This window comes from Hemiscyllium ocellatum, chromosome 3 (assembly GCF_020745735.1).
Source record: "Hemiscyllium ocellatum isolate sHemOce1 chromosome 3, sHemOce1.pat.X.cur, whole genome shotgun sequence".
In the NCBI taxonomy this organism is placed as follows: domain Eukaryota; kingdom Metazoa; phylum Chordata; class Chondrichthyes; order Orectolobiformes; family Hemiscylliidae; genus Hemiscyllium; species Hemiscyllium ocellatum.
In genome coordinates this window covers 62,264,197-62,279,554 of record NC_083403.1, presented here as the reverse complement: position 1 = coordinate 62,279,554, position 15,358 = coordinate 62,264,197, and the positions used below count along the sequence as shown (strand labels likewise).

At 39.8% G+C, this 15,358-nt stretch overlaps 1 protein-coding gene across 1 annotated transcript in view; it reads right to left on the bottom strand.

The window, feature by feature from the left end:
* Positions 1-15,358, bottom strand: part of bach2b (BTB and CNC homology 1, basic leucine zipper transcription factor 2b) — a 275,550-nt gene that overhangs the window by 58,508 nt on the left and 201,684 nt on the right. Inside the window, exon 2 of the mRNA XM_060820958.1 lies at positions 11,498-11,752. Coding sequence (XP_060676941.1) covers positions 11,498-11,740 — 243 coding nt within the window. The 5' untranslated portion in view covers positions 11,741-11,752. The remainder of the gene's footprint in view (positions 1-11,497; positions 11,753-15,358) is intronic.

Here is a 15,358-nt window from a genome sequence, read left to right as displayed (position 1 = left end):
ATAAATATTGATGTCTTGAAAAAGAGTTCATACTACAGAAGAGGAGATGCTGGAGGTTTTAAAACACAAAGGTTTTTAAAACCCTGGGATCAGATCAGGTGTTTCCCAGAAATGTGTGAGAACCTGGGGGGAGGTAGCTGAGCCTCTTGCTGAGATATTTATCTCATTGACAACCATGGGTGCGGTGCCGAAAGACTGTAGGTTGGCTAATGTGATGCCATTATTTAAGAAAGTCTGTCAGGAAAAGCCAAGGAGCTATAGACCATGAGCTTTATGTCAATGATGGGTAAATTGGAGGGGATTCTGAGAGATAGGGTTTCCAAGCATTTGGAAAGGCAAGGACTGATTAGGGAAAGTCACAACATGACTTTGTGCATGGGAAATCATGACTCACTAACTTGATTGAGTTTTTTGAAGAGGTGACATAGAAGATTGATAAAGGCAGAGTGGTAATTATTGTCTATACAGACTTCAGCAAAGCATTTAACAAGGTTCCGCATGGTAGACTGGTTAGTAAGGTTAGATCACATGGGATCCAGGAGGAACTAGCCAATTGGACAAAAGATTGGTTTGAAAATAGATGACAGAAGGTGGTGGTAAAGGGTTGCGTTTTGAACTGGAGGTCTGTAACCAGTGGTGTGCCATAAGGATTAGTACTGGATCCACTGTTTTTCATCATTTATATAAAAATGATTTGAAAGTGAATATAGGAAGCATGGTTAGTATGCTTCCAGATGTCATCAATATAAGTGGAATAGTGGACAGTGAAGAAGGTTTTCTCAGAGTGCAACTGATCGAACCTTGATCAGATGGGGCCAAAGGGTGGATGGAGTTTAATTTAGATTAATGTGAGCTACTGCAAACCAGGCAGGATTCACACAGTTAAATGGTAGGGCCCTGGGGAGTGTTGCCGAACTAAGAGACCGAGGGGTGCAACTGCATAGTTCCTTGTAAGTGGAGTTGCACGTAGACAGGCTGGTGAAGACGACATGTGGCATGCTTGCTTTCATTGGTCAGAACATTGAGTATAGGAGTTGGGATGCCATGTTGTAGCTGTACAGGACATTGGTGAGGCCACTTTTGGAATACTGCCTGCAGTTTGGGTTGCCCTTCTATAGGTAGAATTATGTTAAACTTAAGAGGGTACAGGAAAGATTTACAATGATGTTGCCAGGACTGAAGGGTTTGAGTTATGATGAGAGGCTGAATAGGCTGGGGCTGTTTTCCCTGGAGCATCGGAGGCTGAGGGTGACCTTGTAGTGGTGTATAAAATCATGAGGGGCACAGATAGCGTGAATAGCCAAGGTCTTTCTCCCAGGATGAAAAAGTCCAAAACTTGAGGGCAGAGGTTTAAGGTGAGAGGGGAAAGGTTTAAAAAAAACCTGAAGGATAACTTTTTCATGCAGAGGGTGGTACATGTATGAAATGAGCTGCCAGAGGAAGTGGTGGAGACACCTAAATTTACAATGTCTAAAAGGCATCTGGATAGTTATATGAATAGGAAGGGTTTAGATGGATATGGGCCATATGCTGGCAAATAGGACTAGATCAAATTGGTACCTCTAGTTGGTGTGGCTGAGTTGGAGCAAAGGCTCTGTTTCTGTGCTGTAAGACTCTGTGACTATTTTAAACAGCATCTTTGCTTAGTTTAGGTCCTGGTGATCTTGCTCCCCCTTATTATAGTCGGAAGTTTAAAGGACAGAAGGAGGCCCTTAGGGTTAGAGTAAATAGGTGCTTAATGACCAGCATAGACATGATGGGCCTAAGCTTTCCTGCATTTGGCCCATTTGCCCGTGTGCTATGGCCCTTCAAATGATCATTCCAATGCATCTTATGTGTTGTGATGGCTCCCACCTCTACCACACTTTCAAGCAATGAGTTCCAGATACTCACCATCTTCTGGGTGAAAAACTATTCCAATAAAATCCCTCTAAATCTCCTGTGCTTTACCTTAACCATACCTGCTGATCCTCTACTAAAGGAGGAAGGTTTCTTCCTTCTATTCTAGCGATGCCCCTCATAATCTTGCACACCTCAATCAGTCCCCTCAGCCTTCTCTGCTCTAAGGAAAATAACACCAGTCTACTTAATCTCTCTTTATAACTAAAACATTCCAGCCTCAACAACATCCTCATGAATTTCTTTTGTATCCTCTTTAGTGTAATTGCATCCTTCCTTTAATTTGGCAACTGGAACTGCACTTTGACTGTGGTCTTGTACAGATCCATCATAACTTCCCTGCTCTTTCATTTCACTGCCTCGACTAATAAAGCTAAACATCGTATATAGGAGAAAGTGAGGATGTCAGAGTCGAAAAAGGTGGCGCTGGAAAAGCACAGCAGGTCAAGCAGCATCTGAGGAGCAGGAGAGTTAATGCTTCGGGCATAAGCCTTTCATTAGGAATGTAGAGGGGGAAGGGGGATGAGAGATAAATATGGGGTGGGAGTGGACTAGGAAGAAGGTAGGTGGGAAGGCGATGGGTGGGGGGGGGGGGGGGTGGAGTTGCCATAGTTCAGTGGGGAGGGTGAAGCAGAGAGGTGGCAAAGATGATGGACAGATAGGACAGGTCAAGAGGGTGGTGCCAAGTTAGAGTATCATATGCCTCATAACTTGCAATTGAAAAGTCATGCCAGAAAAGCCTGCAAGTAAATTCACCTGCATTCCCCCATGCTTTTATCCCTAAAGTTTCCCTAAGTGACTTACCTCCCAATTCAAAAGAAAATAAAAAAGTCTTGCAAAGTTGGTAATCTAATGGAAAATCAAAATATATTGTATGTGATTGCTGGAGGTCACTCAGTTCAGTGCGAGAACATACTAGAGTTCTTCAGGGTCATGTCAGTGTATGGAGTCATCTATTTAAAAGAGATATAAGGAAATTGTTTTTTTTTCCCAAGTCTGCAAAATTGTTTATTGGAGAGGGCTCTCATGGCTGGATCATTAAAACTGAGACAGAGTTTTAATCAAGGGAGTGGGAATCGAGGGTCATGGGCTCAAATCAAAGCAAAATAGTGAAGATGCTGGAAATCTGAAATAAAAACAAAGATTTTAGAAACTTAGCATGTCTGACCGTATCTTTGGAGAGAGAAAGAGAAACAGTTCTTAGGTAGAGTCATTATAGGCTCTGAATGTTAACTCTGTTTCACTCTCTCTAGAGATGCAACCAGACCTGCTACGTTTCCCAGTACTTTCTCTTATTTCAAGGGCTATGGGGATTGAATGTGAATGAAAATTTGAGGAGTGTCAGATCAGCTATGATTTTATTGAGTGACAGAGCAGAGGGTCTACTTCTGCTCTTATGTCTTCTGGTGTACTAGGCACAATCATCTTCAGTTAATTCAACAATGGATCTCGCTCAAACCTGAGGACTGAAGTGGAGAAGCTCTGATGATATTGAAATATTCACAATTTTTCAGATGCTGAAGGAGTTTGTGACGAGGTGCATGAAGACCTGGACAACATGCAGACTTAGGTTAATAAATACCAAGTAACATTTCATGCCCCGTCAGTGCCAGGCAATGATCATCTCCAATAAGAGAGAATGTAGTCATCTCCATTTGACATTCAATCACTGAATCATGGGTGAACATCCAATATCAACATCCTTGGGTCACAGCTGGTGAGAAACAGAACTGGTCCAGCCATAACTGCTCTGGCTACAAAAGCAAGTCAGAAGAGAAATTTTGCATAAGTAGCTCATCTCCTGACTCCTAAAGCTTAAATACCATCTACAAGACACAATTCAGGAATGTAATGGAATATTCCCCACTTTTATGGAGGTGTATAGCTAAAGTGATACTCAAGCAGCTTGACACCATCAATACTAAGCAATCCAACTTGATTGGCAACCCATTCACCACCTTAAACATTTACTCCCTCTGTTAATGATATACAGTGGCAGGATTGTATACCATTTACCAGATACATTGCACCAGCAAGCCTCCTACCACAGCACCTTCAAAACTCAACTTCTATAATCTAGAAGAACAAGGGCAGTAGAAGCATGTGAGCATCACATGCAAATTCTCCAAACTATCCATCATTCTGAGTAGGAGTACTCATTCACTATCACTGTGCCAACACCCTGGAGCTACTTCCAACAACTCTTTGGATGTACTGACACTGTATTGGTTGTCATGATCCAGGAAGGCAAGTTCACCACTACCTTCTCACAGGAAATTAGGGGAGGTAATAACTCATAGTTTTTAAGTGATTTGAATATTCCAAGAATGAATTAAAAATAGACTAACTCTGTCAGAATCTGAAGAAAGGATATACCTGAAATGTTCGCCTGTTTTTAACTGATGCTTTTAGCTAGTTACACATTTTCAGCTTTTTTAGTTTCAATTTAATTGTTTCACTTGTTAAGTACAATTTGTAGGTACAAAAGCAGTTTAAATAGAACAATTGGATAGTGGTATGGCAACCCCATCTATATACAGAACTTTATCTTCTTGCATTTCTCCCTTTCAAACATTACATTCAACTCGGCCACATTATGATCACTATTAGATAAGCATTATTGGCTGCTAACTAAACCTGATACATTATTCATAACTATGGCCTGGCCTATGTTGGTTCAAGGACATATTCCTGCAGAAAAATATTTTAAACATTCAAGAAATCCGTTCCCTTTCTAATGAGAACTAGTCTATTTAGCTCAATTTGTATGCAAGTTAAAATCTCCCATTAAACCTACTATGCATTTGCTAATTGCCTGTCTCATTTCTGCATTTAACAAGCTATCAATTCACAGCTGCAACTGAAAACAGGGATACATTTCTAAGTCAGGATGGTGCACAGCTTCAAGGGAACTTGTAAATGGTGGCTTTAGTTTCCCTTGATCTTTTAGTTGGTAAAGATACTGCCAAAGGTCCTTGATAAAGGGTCAAGATAGTATTACTGAGAAAATACAATTGCTGCCACTGTTTAGAGGGTGATAAACAAAAGAGAGAACAGTGATCCTAAAGCTCTGGTTAGATGACACCTGATTAAAGTTCTCTGAGCAGATCGAGGCATCTTAAAGGAGATTATTTTGTCATTGAAAAAAGATTTACCAGAACGATACCTGAACTCCTGGACTAAATATAGAGAAAATATTGCTCAAATTGAAATAACTTTCAAATTCCAAGGAAAATTAAGAGGTAATTTGATTTTTTTTAAGGTATTAAGGAGAACGGAAAGGATAGATTGAAACGATTTCTGCTTGTGATACTGGTAGAATTGTCAATATAAAATGTGAGACTGATCAAACTTAAAGTCTAAACTAAAAATACAGGTATTAGGGATATAGTACAAAGATGGGCAAACCTATAGGAATACACACACACACATATATATATATATATATATGTACCTGTACATATGTTATTACATTGTAGAACAGGCACAATCTCTCTGAATAGTGCAACAGGTTTCAGGGGCTAAATGCAGTTTATAGTCTAACCTTGTTCGTATGTTCATTCATAAAGGGAAACTGGAATCCGGATTTGAGTGCTCTCAACTACTTTGATTCTCTAAATGTAGAATTTAAAAACAAAGCAAAAACACTTGAAGCATCCCTTTGCTGATGAAGGTAAACTTCAACTCCAATTACATTTCACTTTCAGGAATTCTTAAGATGTGCACAGATGACCCCTTTAACCTGAAAATGGCCTGCAGCAACATTTGCCAATGGATTATGAAACAGGCGTATTTGCCCTTTTACTAAATGTTCTATGTGTGAATAATTTTCCCAACAAAGAACTGCTACAAATACAATGTGTTCGATTGACCTCCTGAGCCACAAATATAAAAGATGTTTGAGCATAGTACTGGGCAGACGTTCATTGCAAACTGTCCTTCGCTGCATAATACAATAAGATGGCTGAGACGTATAGCTCATAAAAAGAACAACCATAAAAAAGGCATTTGATTTATACAGATGGTGGAGCTTTTCTGAAAGAAGTCTGGATTTCAGAATCATAGCAAATGGGTACTAGCTACTTTTGTGAAAGATGTTACTAGGTAACTAAGTCAATGAATCCTTTCAGAACATAAACCCAATCTGGTATGTCAGAGAGCAGGACCCTTGGAATGTTAATAGAAAATTGCTAGCACTGTGCTGAATTTATGACTTAGGAGTACAAGCATTATGGTTGTTTTTGGTTTAGGAGAATCAAGGCTTTACTTTAGCTCAGGAAACCCAGAAATTAGAAGATATTGAGCAGTTCAGAACAGCACAACACAATTTTGGTCCTGAAAAGGATTTAAGAATAGTTTAGGGAATAAATTACTTTAGCAGAAAGTCAGTTTGTGCAGCTTCCAGATCTAGGATGCTTGGTTAGAAACCTCCAGACTATTAAAAGACTGAGAAAGTCTAAGCTTCAGTTTTGAGAGTAGTCATCTAAGGAACCCTCAGAATTCACAAGAAAGAACTGTGAAGATTCAATTGGCCAAAATTCAGAGAGAGGAGTAAGCTTTTTGGATTTGTGTGTGTCGGCAGAATTGTGGTGCTTGGAAGTAGATTGAAATGTTGTTGTGCTGAATGTTTTGATAGTTTTAGAATTTTTTTTATATTTACACTGCTTGGATTTTATTTTTTTTCTCTTTGTGAGGATTCTGGGTGATCCAAGATGGAGGATGGGAAAAATTTCTGGCTGTAACAACTGCAACTTGTTTGAGGTATTTTTGGTGCTGGAGGTAATTTCCTCAAATCCCAGGAGCAGAAACTACTGTTTCAATTGCTGTTGCATTGTTTTGGAACTTTGGGGGAAAAAAGTCAAAACAACAGCAACTTTAAAAGGGAGAAGAACAGATAAAGGAAGGTCATTGCAGGAGACAGAGAGAGAAAGAAAGAAAGAAAGAAACAGAGACAGAGAGAGAGAGAGAGACGGAGAGAGAAAAAAAAGGAAAAGCAAAAGAAAGAACCTGTACAGTTACTGCCTTTGCAGTCTGAATTCACGTATCGGGGACATCGGAGTGCATCTGAGAAATTAACAAACAGTGAAATTCACAACTGATCTTGGAGGAACTGTTGGGCGAAGTTCACGGCACAGAATTAGATAAGTTAATCGTTGTTTTAAGCGTGGCCGACAGCGAATCTGCAGTAGTGAGTAGAGTGGGTTCTTTCTTGATTATATGTTTTTGGAGATATGTCTCTTGATTAAACTTAAAATATAAGCCATAACTATTAATTTAATCTGAGGCAGTGTTTGTAAAGGAATAAGATGGTGTTAATTTTTGGGTCTGTAGATTCTGAAGGAGCAAAAATGCCCTTTAATAGAGTGATACATACTTCTTGTCAGATGTGGGAGTTTAAGGGTTACTGTGGATTATATCTGCCATAAATGCTTGGCTGCAAATCTTATCAGATCAAGAGACAGAAGCAATGAGGAATTTGAAACAGCAACAGTATATGATGGATGGCAGTTATAGGAAGAGGGGGAAAGTCTCAGATAAAGTCACATCGATGGGTTAACTCCAGGAAAGGTAAGAGAGGTAGACAGCTAATGCAGGTATATCTTTTGTGGATATACCCATTTCAAACAGATATGCTGTTTTGGAAAATGTAGGGGGTGGTGGATTCTCAGGAGAACGTAGCACAAACAGCCAAGTTTCTGGTATTGAGACTGGCTCTAATGAAATGAGGGGTATGTTGGGTTCCAGTAGATCAATTGTGTTAGGGGACTCTCCAGTCCGAGGTACAGACAGAAGTCTCTGTGGCCAGCAGCAAAAAAGCAAAATGGTGTGTTGCTTTCCTGGTGCCAGGATCAAGGATGTCTCAGACAGGGTGCAGAACGTTCTCACAGGGGAGAGGGGCCAGCAGGAGGTCATTGTCCACATTGGAACCAACGACATAGGAAGGGAAAAGGTTGAGATTCTGAAGGGAGATTAAAGGGAGTTAGGCAGAAATTTAAAAAGGAGGTCCTCGAGAGTAGTAATATCCGGATTACTCCCAGTGCTACAGGCTAGTGAGGGCAGGAATAGGAGGATAGAGCAGATGAATGCATGGCTGAGGAGCTGATGTATGGGAGAAGGATTCACATTTTTGGATCATTGGAATCTCTTTTGGGGTAGAAGTGATCCGTACAAGAAGGACGAATTGCACTTAAATTGGAAGGGGACTAATATACTGTCAGGGAAATTTGCTAGAGCTGCTTGGGAAGATTTAAACTGGTAAGGTATGGGGGGTGATGGGTGGGAGGTGGGACCCAGGGAGATAGTGAGGAAAGAGATCAATCTGAAACTGGTACAGTTGAGAACAGAAGTGAGTCAAACAGTCAGGGTAGGCAGGGACAAGGTAGGACTAATAAATTAAACTGCATTTATTTCAACACAAAGGGCCTAACAGGGAAGGCAGATGAACTCAGAGCATGGTTAGGAACATGGGACTGGGATATCATAGCAATTACGCAAACATGGCTCAGGGATGGGCAGGACTGGCAGCTTAATGTTCCAGGATACAAATGCTACAGGAAGGATAGAAAGGGAGGCAAGAGAGGAGGGGGTGTGACATTTTTGATAAGGGATAGCATTACAGCTGTGCTGAGGGAGGATATTCCCGGAAATACATCCAGGGAATTATTTCAGTGGAAGTGAGAAATAAGAAAGGGATGATAACCTTATTGGGATTGTATTATAGACCCCCTAATAGTCAGAAGGAAATTGAAAAACAAACTTGTAAGGAGATCTCAGTTATCTGTAACAATAGGGCGGTTTTGGTCGGGGATTTTAACCTTCCAAACATAGACTGGGACTTCCATTGTGTTAAGGGTTTAGACGGAGAGAAATTTTTTAATTGTGTGCAAGAAACTTTTCTGATTCAGTATGTGGATGTATCTACCAGAGAGGGTGCAAAACCTGACCTCCTCTTGGGAAATAAGGCAGGGCAGGCGACTGAGGTGTCAGTGGGAGAGCACTTTGAGGCCAGCGACCAGATCCAAAAGTTGAAGTTCTAAATTGGAGAAAGGCAAATTTTGACGGTATTAGGCAAGAACTTTCGAAAGCTGATTGGGGGCAGATGTTCGCAGGTAAAGGGATGGCTGGAAAGCCTTTAGAAATGAGATAATGAGAATCCAGAGAAAGTATATTCCTGTCAGGGTGAAAGGGAAGGCTGGTAGGTATAGGAAATGCTGGATGACTAAAGAAATTAAGGAAAAGAAGGAAGCATATGTAAGGTGTAGACAGGATAAATCGAGTAAATCGTTAGAAGAGTATAAAGGAAGTAGGAATATACTTAAGAATGAAATCAGGAGGGCATAAAGGGGACATGAGATAGCTTTGGCAAACATAATTAAGGAGAACCCAAAGAATTTTTACAAATACATTAAGGACAAAAGGGTAACTAGGGAGAGAATAGGGCCCCTCAAAGATCAGCAAGGCAGCCTTTGTGTGGAGTTGCAGAAAATGGGGGAGATACTAACTGAGTATTTTGCATTAGTATTTCCTGTAGAAAAGGATATGGAAGATATAGACTGTAGTGAAATAGATGGTGACATCTTGCAAGATGTCCATATTATAGAGGAGGAAGTGCTGGATGTCGTGAAACGGATAAAGGTGGATATATCCCCAGGACCTGATTAGGTGTACCCAAGAACTCTGTGGGAAGCTAGAGAAGTAATTGCTGGGCCTCTTGCTGAGATATTTATATCATCGATAGTCACAGATGAGGTGCCGGAAGACTGGACGTTGCAAACGTGGTGCAACTGTTTAAGAAGTGTGGTAAGGACAAGCTAGGGAACTATGGACCAGTGAGCCTGACCTCAGTGGTGGGCAAGTTGTTGGAGGGAATCCTGAGAGACAGGATATACATGTATTTGGAAAGGCAAGGACTGATTAGGGATAGTCAACATGGCTTTGTGCGTGGGAAATCATGTCTCACAAACTTGATTAAGTTTTTTGAGGAAGTAACAAAGAGGATTGATGAGGGCAGTGTGGTGGACGTGATCTATATGGACTTCAGTAAGGCTTTCAATAAGAGTCCCCATGGGAGACTAATTAGCAAGGACAGATCTCATAGAATACAGGAATAACTAGTCATTTGGATACAGAACTGGCTCAAAGGTAGAAGACAGAGAATGGTGGTGGAGGGTTGTTTTTCAGACTGGAGGCCTGTGACCAGTGGACTGCCACAAGGATCGGTGCTGGGTCCTCTACTTTTTGTCATTTACATAAATAATTTGGATGTGAGCATAAGAGGTACAGTTAGTAAGTTTACAGATGACACCAAAATTGGAGGTGTAGTGGACAGCAAAGAGGGTTACCTCAGATTACAACAGGATCTTGACCAGATGGGCCAATGGGCTGAGAAATGGCAGATGGAGTTTAATTCAGATAAATGTGAGATGCTGCATTTTGGGAAAGCAAATTTTAGCAGGACTTATACACTTAACGGTAAGGTCCTAGGGAATGTTGCTGAACAAAGAGACCTTGGAGTGTAGGTTCATAGTTCCTTGAAAGTTGTGTTGCAGGTAGATAGGATAGTGAAGGAGGCATTTGGTATGCTTTCCTTTCTTGGTCAGAGCATTGAGTACAGGAGTTGGGAGGTCATGTTGCGGCTGTACAGGACATTGATTCGGCCACTGTTGGAATATTGCGTGCAATTCTGGTTTCCTTCCTATCGGAAAAATGTTGTGAAACTTGAAAGGGTTCAGAAAAGATTTTTAAGGGTGTTGCCAGGGTTGGAGGATTTGAGCTGTAGGGAGAGGCTGAGACTGAGGGTGACCTTATAGAGGTTTTCAAGATTATGAGGGGCATGGATAGGATAAATAGACAAAGTCTTTTACCTGGGGTTGGGGAGTCCAGAACTAGAGGGCATAGGTTTAGGGTGAGAAGGGAAGGTTTAGGTGTGGGGCAACCTTTTCACACAGAGGGTGGTACGTGTATGGAATGAGCTGCCAGAGGATGTGGTAGAGGCTGGTACAATTGCAACATTTAAGAGGCATTTGGATGGGTATATGAATAGGAAGGGTTTGGAGAGATATGGGCCGGGTGCTGGCAGGTGGGACTAGATTGGGTTAGGATATCTGGTCAGTCTGTTTCTATGCTGTACATCTCTATGACTCTATCACTGTGTAAAAACACATCTGTCGTTAAAGAAGACTGTGGCTTCTGCGTCTCTGTTTTAGTATATGCCCATCACATTAACTTAAAAAAGCACACAATTCATCACACCAGATTTCATTCTGGGATCTGACCTGTCCATTACAATAGCTAGTACCGATAACTGAGATCATAAGGGTTTGTAGTTATAAACCCGTATCCCATCCATCAGCTGTGGCAAACACTGTTGCTATCCTGTGCTATAGTGGGAATTCACACTATTATATTCTTTTAGTCCGAGTTGCAAGCTAAAAGACAACAAAAATGACTTGTTAACATAAACTTGGCTTTTACTATTTTAAGCATCAAGGAAAGAATAACATAATACTGTATGGATTACTCTGATGCCATATTTCCTGTGGTAACTAGGATCTGATTAAACAATGCCCTATGTTTAAAGTAAGTTACTGTGACATACCTCCTCAGGCAGGGTAATAACCAGTTCATGTTCTGTTTGTCCGATCAAAGTCTGTAAGAAGTATTCACTGCACGCTGCCAGGACAGCCCTGTGGGCACGGAATTCCTTCCTCTCCACCAGAACAGTCACATCGCAAAGGATATCCTGCTTACGCTGGTCGTTGAGGCACAGGAGGATATTTGTACAATGCACTGTTGACTCATATACATACATGGGTGAGTCAGGCTTCTCATCCACAGACATTCCGTTCTGACCCTAAAATAAGAAATGACGGAGACAATGAGTTAATATTACAGTGCACTGACATGGCCGAAAACATGCACCTTTTTTTTACAAAATATGTAATAAGCAACAGTTGTTCAGGGTTTCATCACTCGTTTTTATTCTGGATATTTTTGGCTTCCACATTTCAAAATCATGCTTGTAGGTGGGCCTAATATCCCAGAAGTGTTTTTACTTGCTCAGACTTATTGCATTGCCAGGAACAGACAGAGAAACCTTCCAAATTTATATTTTCTGGAAATCCTACTTATCACTATATGGTGGCATAAGGAAAACTACACCTTACTAGCTCCTGGTGCAGTTGAATGAAAATGTTACCAACTGCTCTGCTAAACTGTGGTAGAACTAATATTCTCTAATTCTGGTTCTTTTCACATTACAGACCTGTTCTGACCATCTCTCTTAAAAGGTAACAAACATGAAGTGATCAATATTGTCAAATAATTGACTGACCCAAGATAACTCCTTATATACTTGTGGTAATACTCTGTACTTGTGGAGGCACAGTGGTTAGCACTGTTGCCTCACAACCAAGATTAGAGTGGTGCTGGAAAAACATAGCAGGTCAGGCAGTATCCGGCCTGCCTCACAGCACCAGGGATCCAATTTCGATTCCAGCTTCAAACAACTGTCTGTGTGAAGTTTGCACATTCTCCCCGTGTCTGCGTGAGTTTCCTCTAGAGCTCTGGCTTCCTCCCATAATCCAAGGATGTGGAGATTAGGTGAATTGGCCATGCTAAATTGCCTGTAGTGTTTGGTGTATTAGTCAGGGGTAAATGTAGGGGAATGGGTCTGGATAGGTTATTTTTTGGAGGGTCGGTGTGGATTTGTTGGGCGAAAGGGCCTGTTTCCAAACCGTGGAGAATCTTTAAAAAAAATTTTCTTAAGGGCTGTCAATCAAATGTATATATGAAAAATAATATAGATATTTCTATTAGGATTGAATGATTTTGTCCCTCTCTCAGACATGAGCACAGTTGAAAGTGAAGTTTTAACAGATGTATCAAATGAAGCAGCAATATGTTGGATGGCATTCAGATTTTATAATGGTATCCATGCCTGAAGAAGGTATGCATCTGAAACTTTGGTTCTGTCTGTTCAATATTTCTTTCATTGAAACTAACAGAGAAAATCAGGTGCAATGGGTACCAGGATTTATGATGCTAGACAAGGATCCTTACTGGATACTTGAGGTGTGGCTACAGCCACAAACACATTGATGTTTCAGTGCTTTGTGGATTGACATTGTCCTGATAAGTCATTACAGGAAATCCACAAGTTATGAACGCCTGCTTATGAATGTCCCGTACTTACGAACTGACAACCTAATTTTAAAAAAATATTTTAAAAGTCTGAATTATGTACAATGTAATAAACGTGCGGACTAATTAGCCCATATCTGTTCCACTTACGCACAAATTTGGCATATGAACAGTGGAAAAGACAGAACTCGTTCGTAACCTGGGGACTTCCTGTAATTCCACAAAAGACCAGAGCCATCTATCTCCGTTAGGTCACAATTGCAAATATTTCACTTGCTTGAAAAGCTTTAAAATTCAAAACACCAATAAAAAACAAAAAAGAAATCATTTACAATCAAATATTAGAGATGAATACTCAATGACAAAATATCTTAATGACTAATTCTTGTTATTTACAAAAATATATGTCAACTTCTATCATGACTAAATCTGAGCTTAAAAGATAATTATTTCTGTTGCTTTATGCTAAGTTATGATTGTAGTTAGTTGTAGTTATCTGACAGAAAAAAAACTTAACTTGCCACAACTGTAAATAACTACAATATTTGAGAAGAGAAGCATGCAAATAATGAAGCAATCATTTATCACTTTCATAGGATCCTCACAACATTTGTATCAAAAAAGTGAGTTTGCATTTAAGCTAACCCCTGTCAGCGGTGTGGCCCTCTGTGGGAATTGGAAGACTACCAGTCTGTATTCTGCTTCAATCAACATGTGTACCATACTCTTGTACAGGATAACGAACTGAAATGTTTTCTTGACAAGTATAATAAATCATGTAAAGGCAAATTCTAACTTCAAATGAGTAACATGTATCATAACTCCCCATCCCAACCACAAATTACATACGTGAACAGAATGTTTGAAAAAAGCCAAAACGTAGTTTAACAAACATATCAAGGACTGGTTATGTAGAGAAGTGTACAGCTTTCATAATAATACTGCATGGTACAAGTTTCCATTTTAAGCGTTCAGTTTTATTAGCAAGCTGTTAGTAGTTCAGCACAGCTAAAGTTAAGAATGTGTTCTCATTCAATTTATTCTAAGGTGCATGTGAAAAACTATCCTCATGCTAATTTCCAAAATAATACCAATACTTTTTGAAAGATCTCTTATATGCTTCATTAAGACCTAATTAAGTCTTGAACTTGTTGAAGGTTCCCACAACTATAGGAACAAAAGACAATTGATCAAAAATTTCAGAACATGGTTGTAAAAATTCACTGAAATTTTTTCATTCTGTTACTACAGAAGCACAAGATATTTAGAAGCTCAAATTTGCACACTGCTATTTCCTTTATCTTTCCAATTTTTAAAAAAAAATACAGTGGATGATGAGAAAAAAAATCACAAAAAGTTTGAAAAGCCAAAAATTACTTTGATCTACTGAAGTCATGTATTACAAATTATAAAAAGCCATTGTGTAAATAAACCCAACATTACGAGGGAGAAAACTCTCATAAGGTTTTAGACAGCATCTATTGATGGGTGTTTAAATACAACAGTATAATAATATAACACTGTGGACAACCTGCCTTTATATAGAACCTTTAAGGCAAAAAAGCAGTTTCAAGATATTGTTTGACTGTAAGATAAATGGATGCTAAACCATACAACCATTAGCAGGTGGAACCAAAGTCTTGATTTAAAAAAAAGGTGAGATGAGCATCCCAATATTAATGTTCAAGAAAAGTAGCTAAACCAAGTTCACCAAGATGGAAGTTGGACAGGAATGATGGCAATATGATGACAGTGTTATGCTCAAGAGAAAGATGTGCAGGCATTGACATGACATATGTGAAATTCTGAAGTTTGTATTGTCAAAATGCGACATCTAGAAGAGGAAGGGATCAAGGACAGATACTTGGATAGCGCATGATGATTAGTTTGAGGACATGATATTGGACAATAAGTAGGGCTGTTTCAGTAATAGGCCAAGGACAGAAACTTGGTTGCACCTGTATGAACATGGGGTTGTAGGAAGTTTGGAAAGAAAATGGAGATGGCGCATTAGTTCATACGAACAGTGGGTCAAAGGCCAGATGTTGGAAGGTACAACAACACTGCTTTTGAATTGGAAGGTGACAAACCTATGAGAGTTAGCTATTTAAAAACATAATCAGAAAGCAATGGTGGATGGTTTGTAGTTTAGTAGGAATTTATTCAAATGAACAGGAAATGGATCACAAGGACAAAACTAGTTCAATAGTGAGCATAACAGAGGTAGGAGAGAAATTAGAGATTAAGGATTTGGTACTACAATCTCAAAATCATATTCACAGATTATTCCTGTTGCTTGTTTTTCTTTTTCCTTATA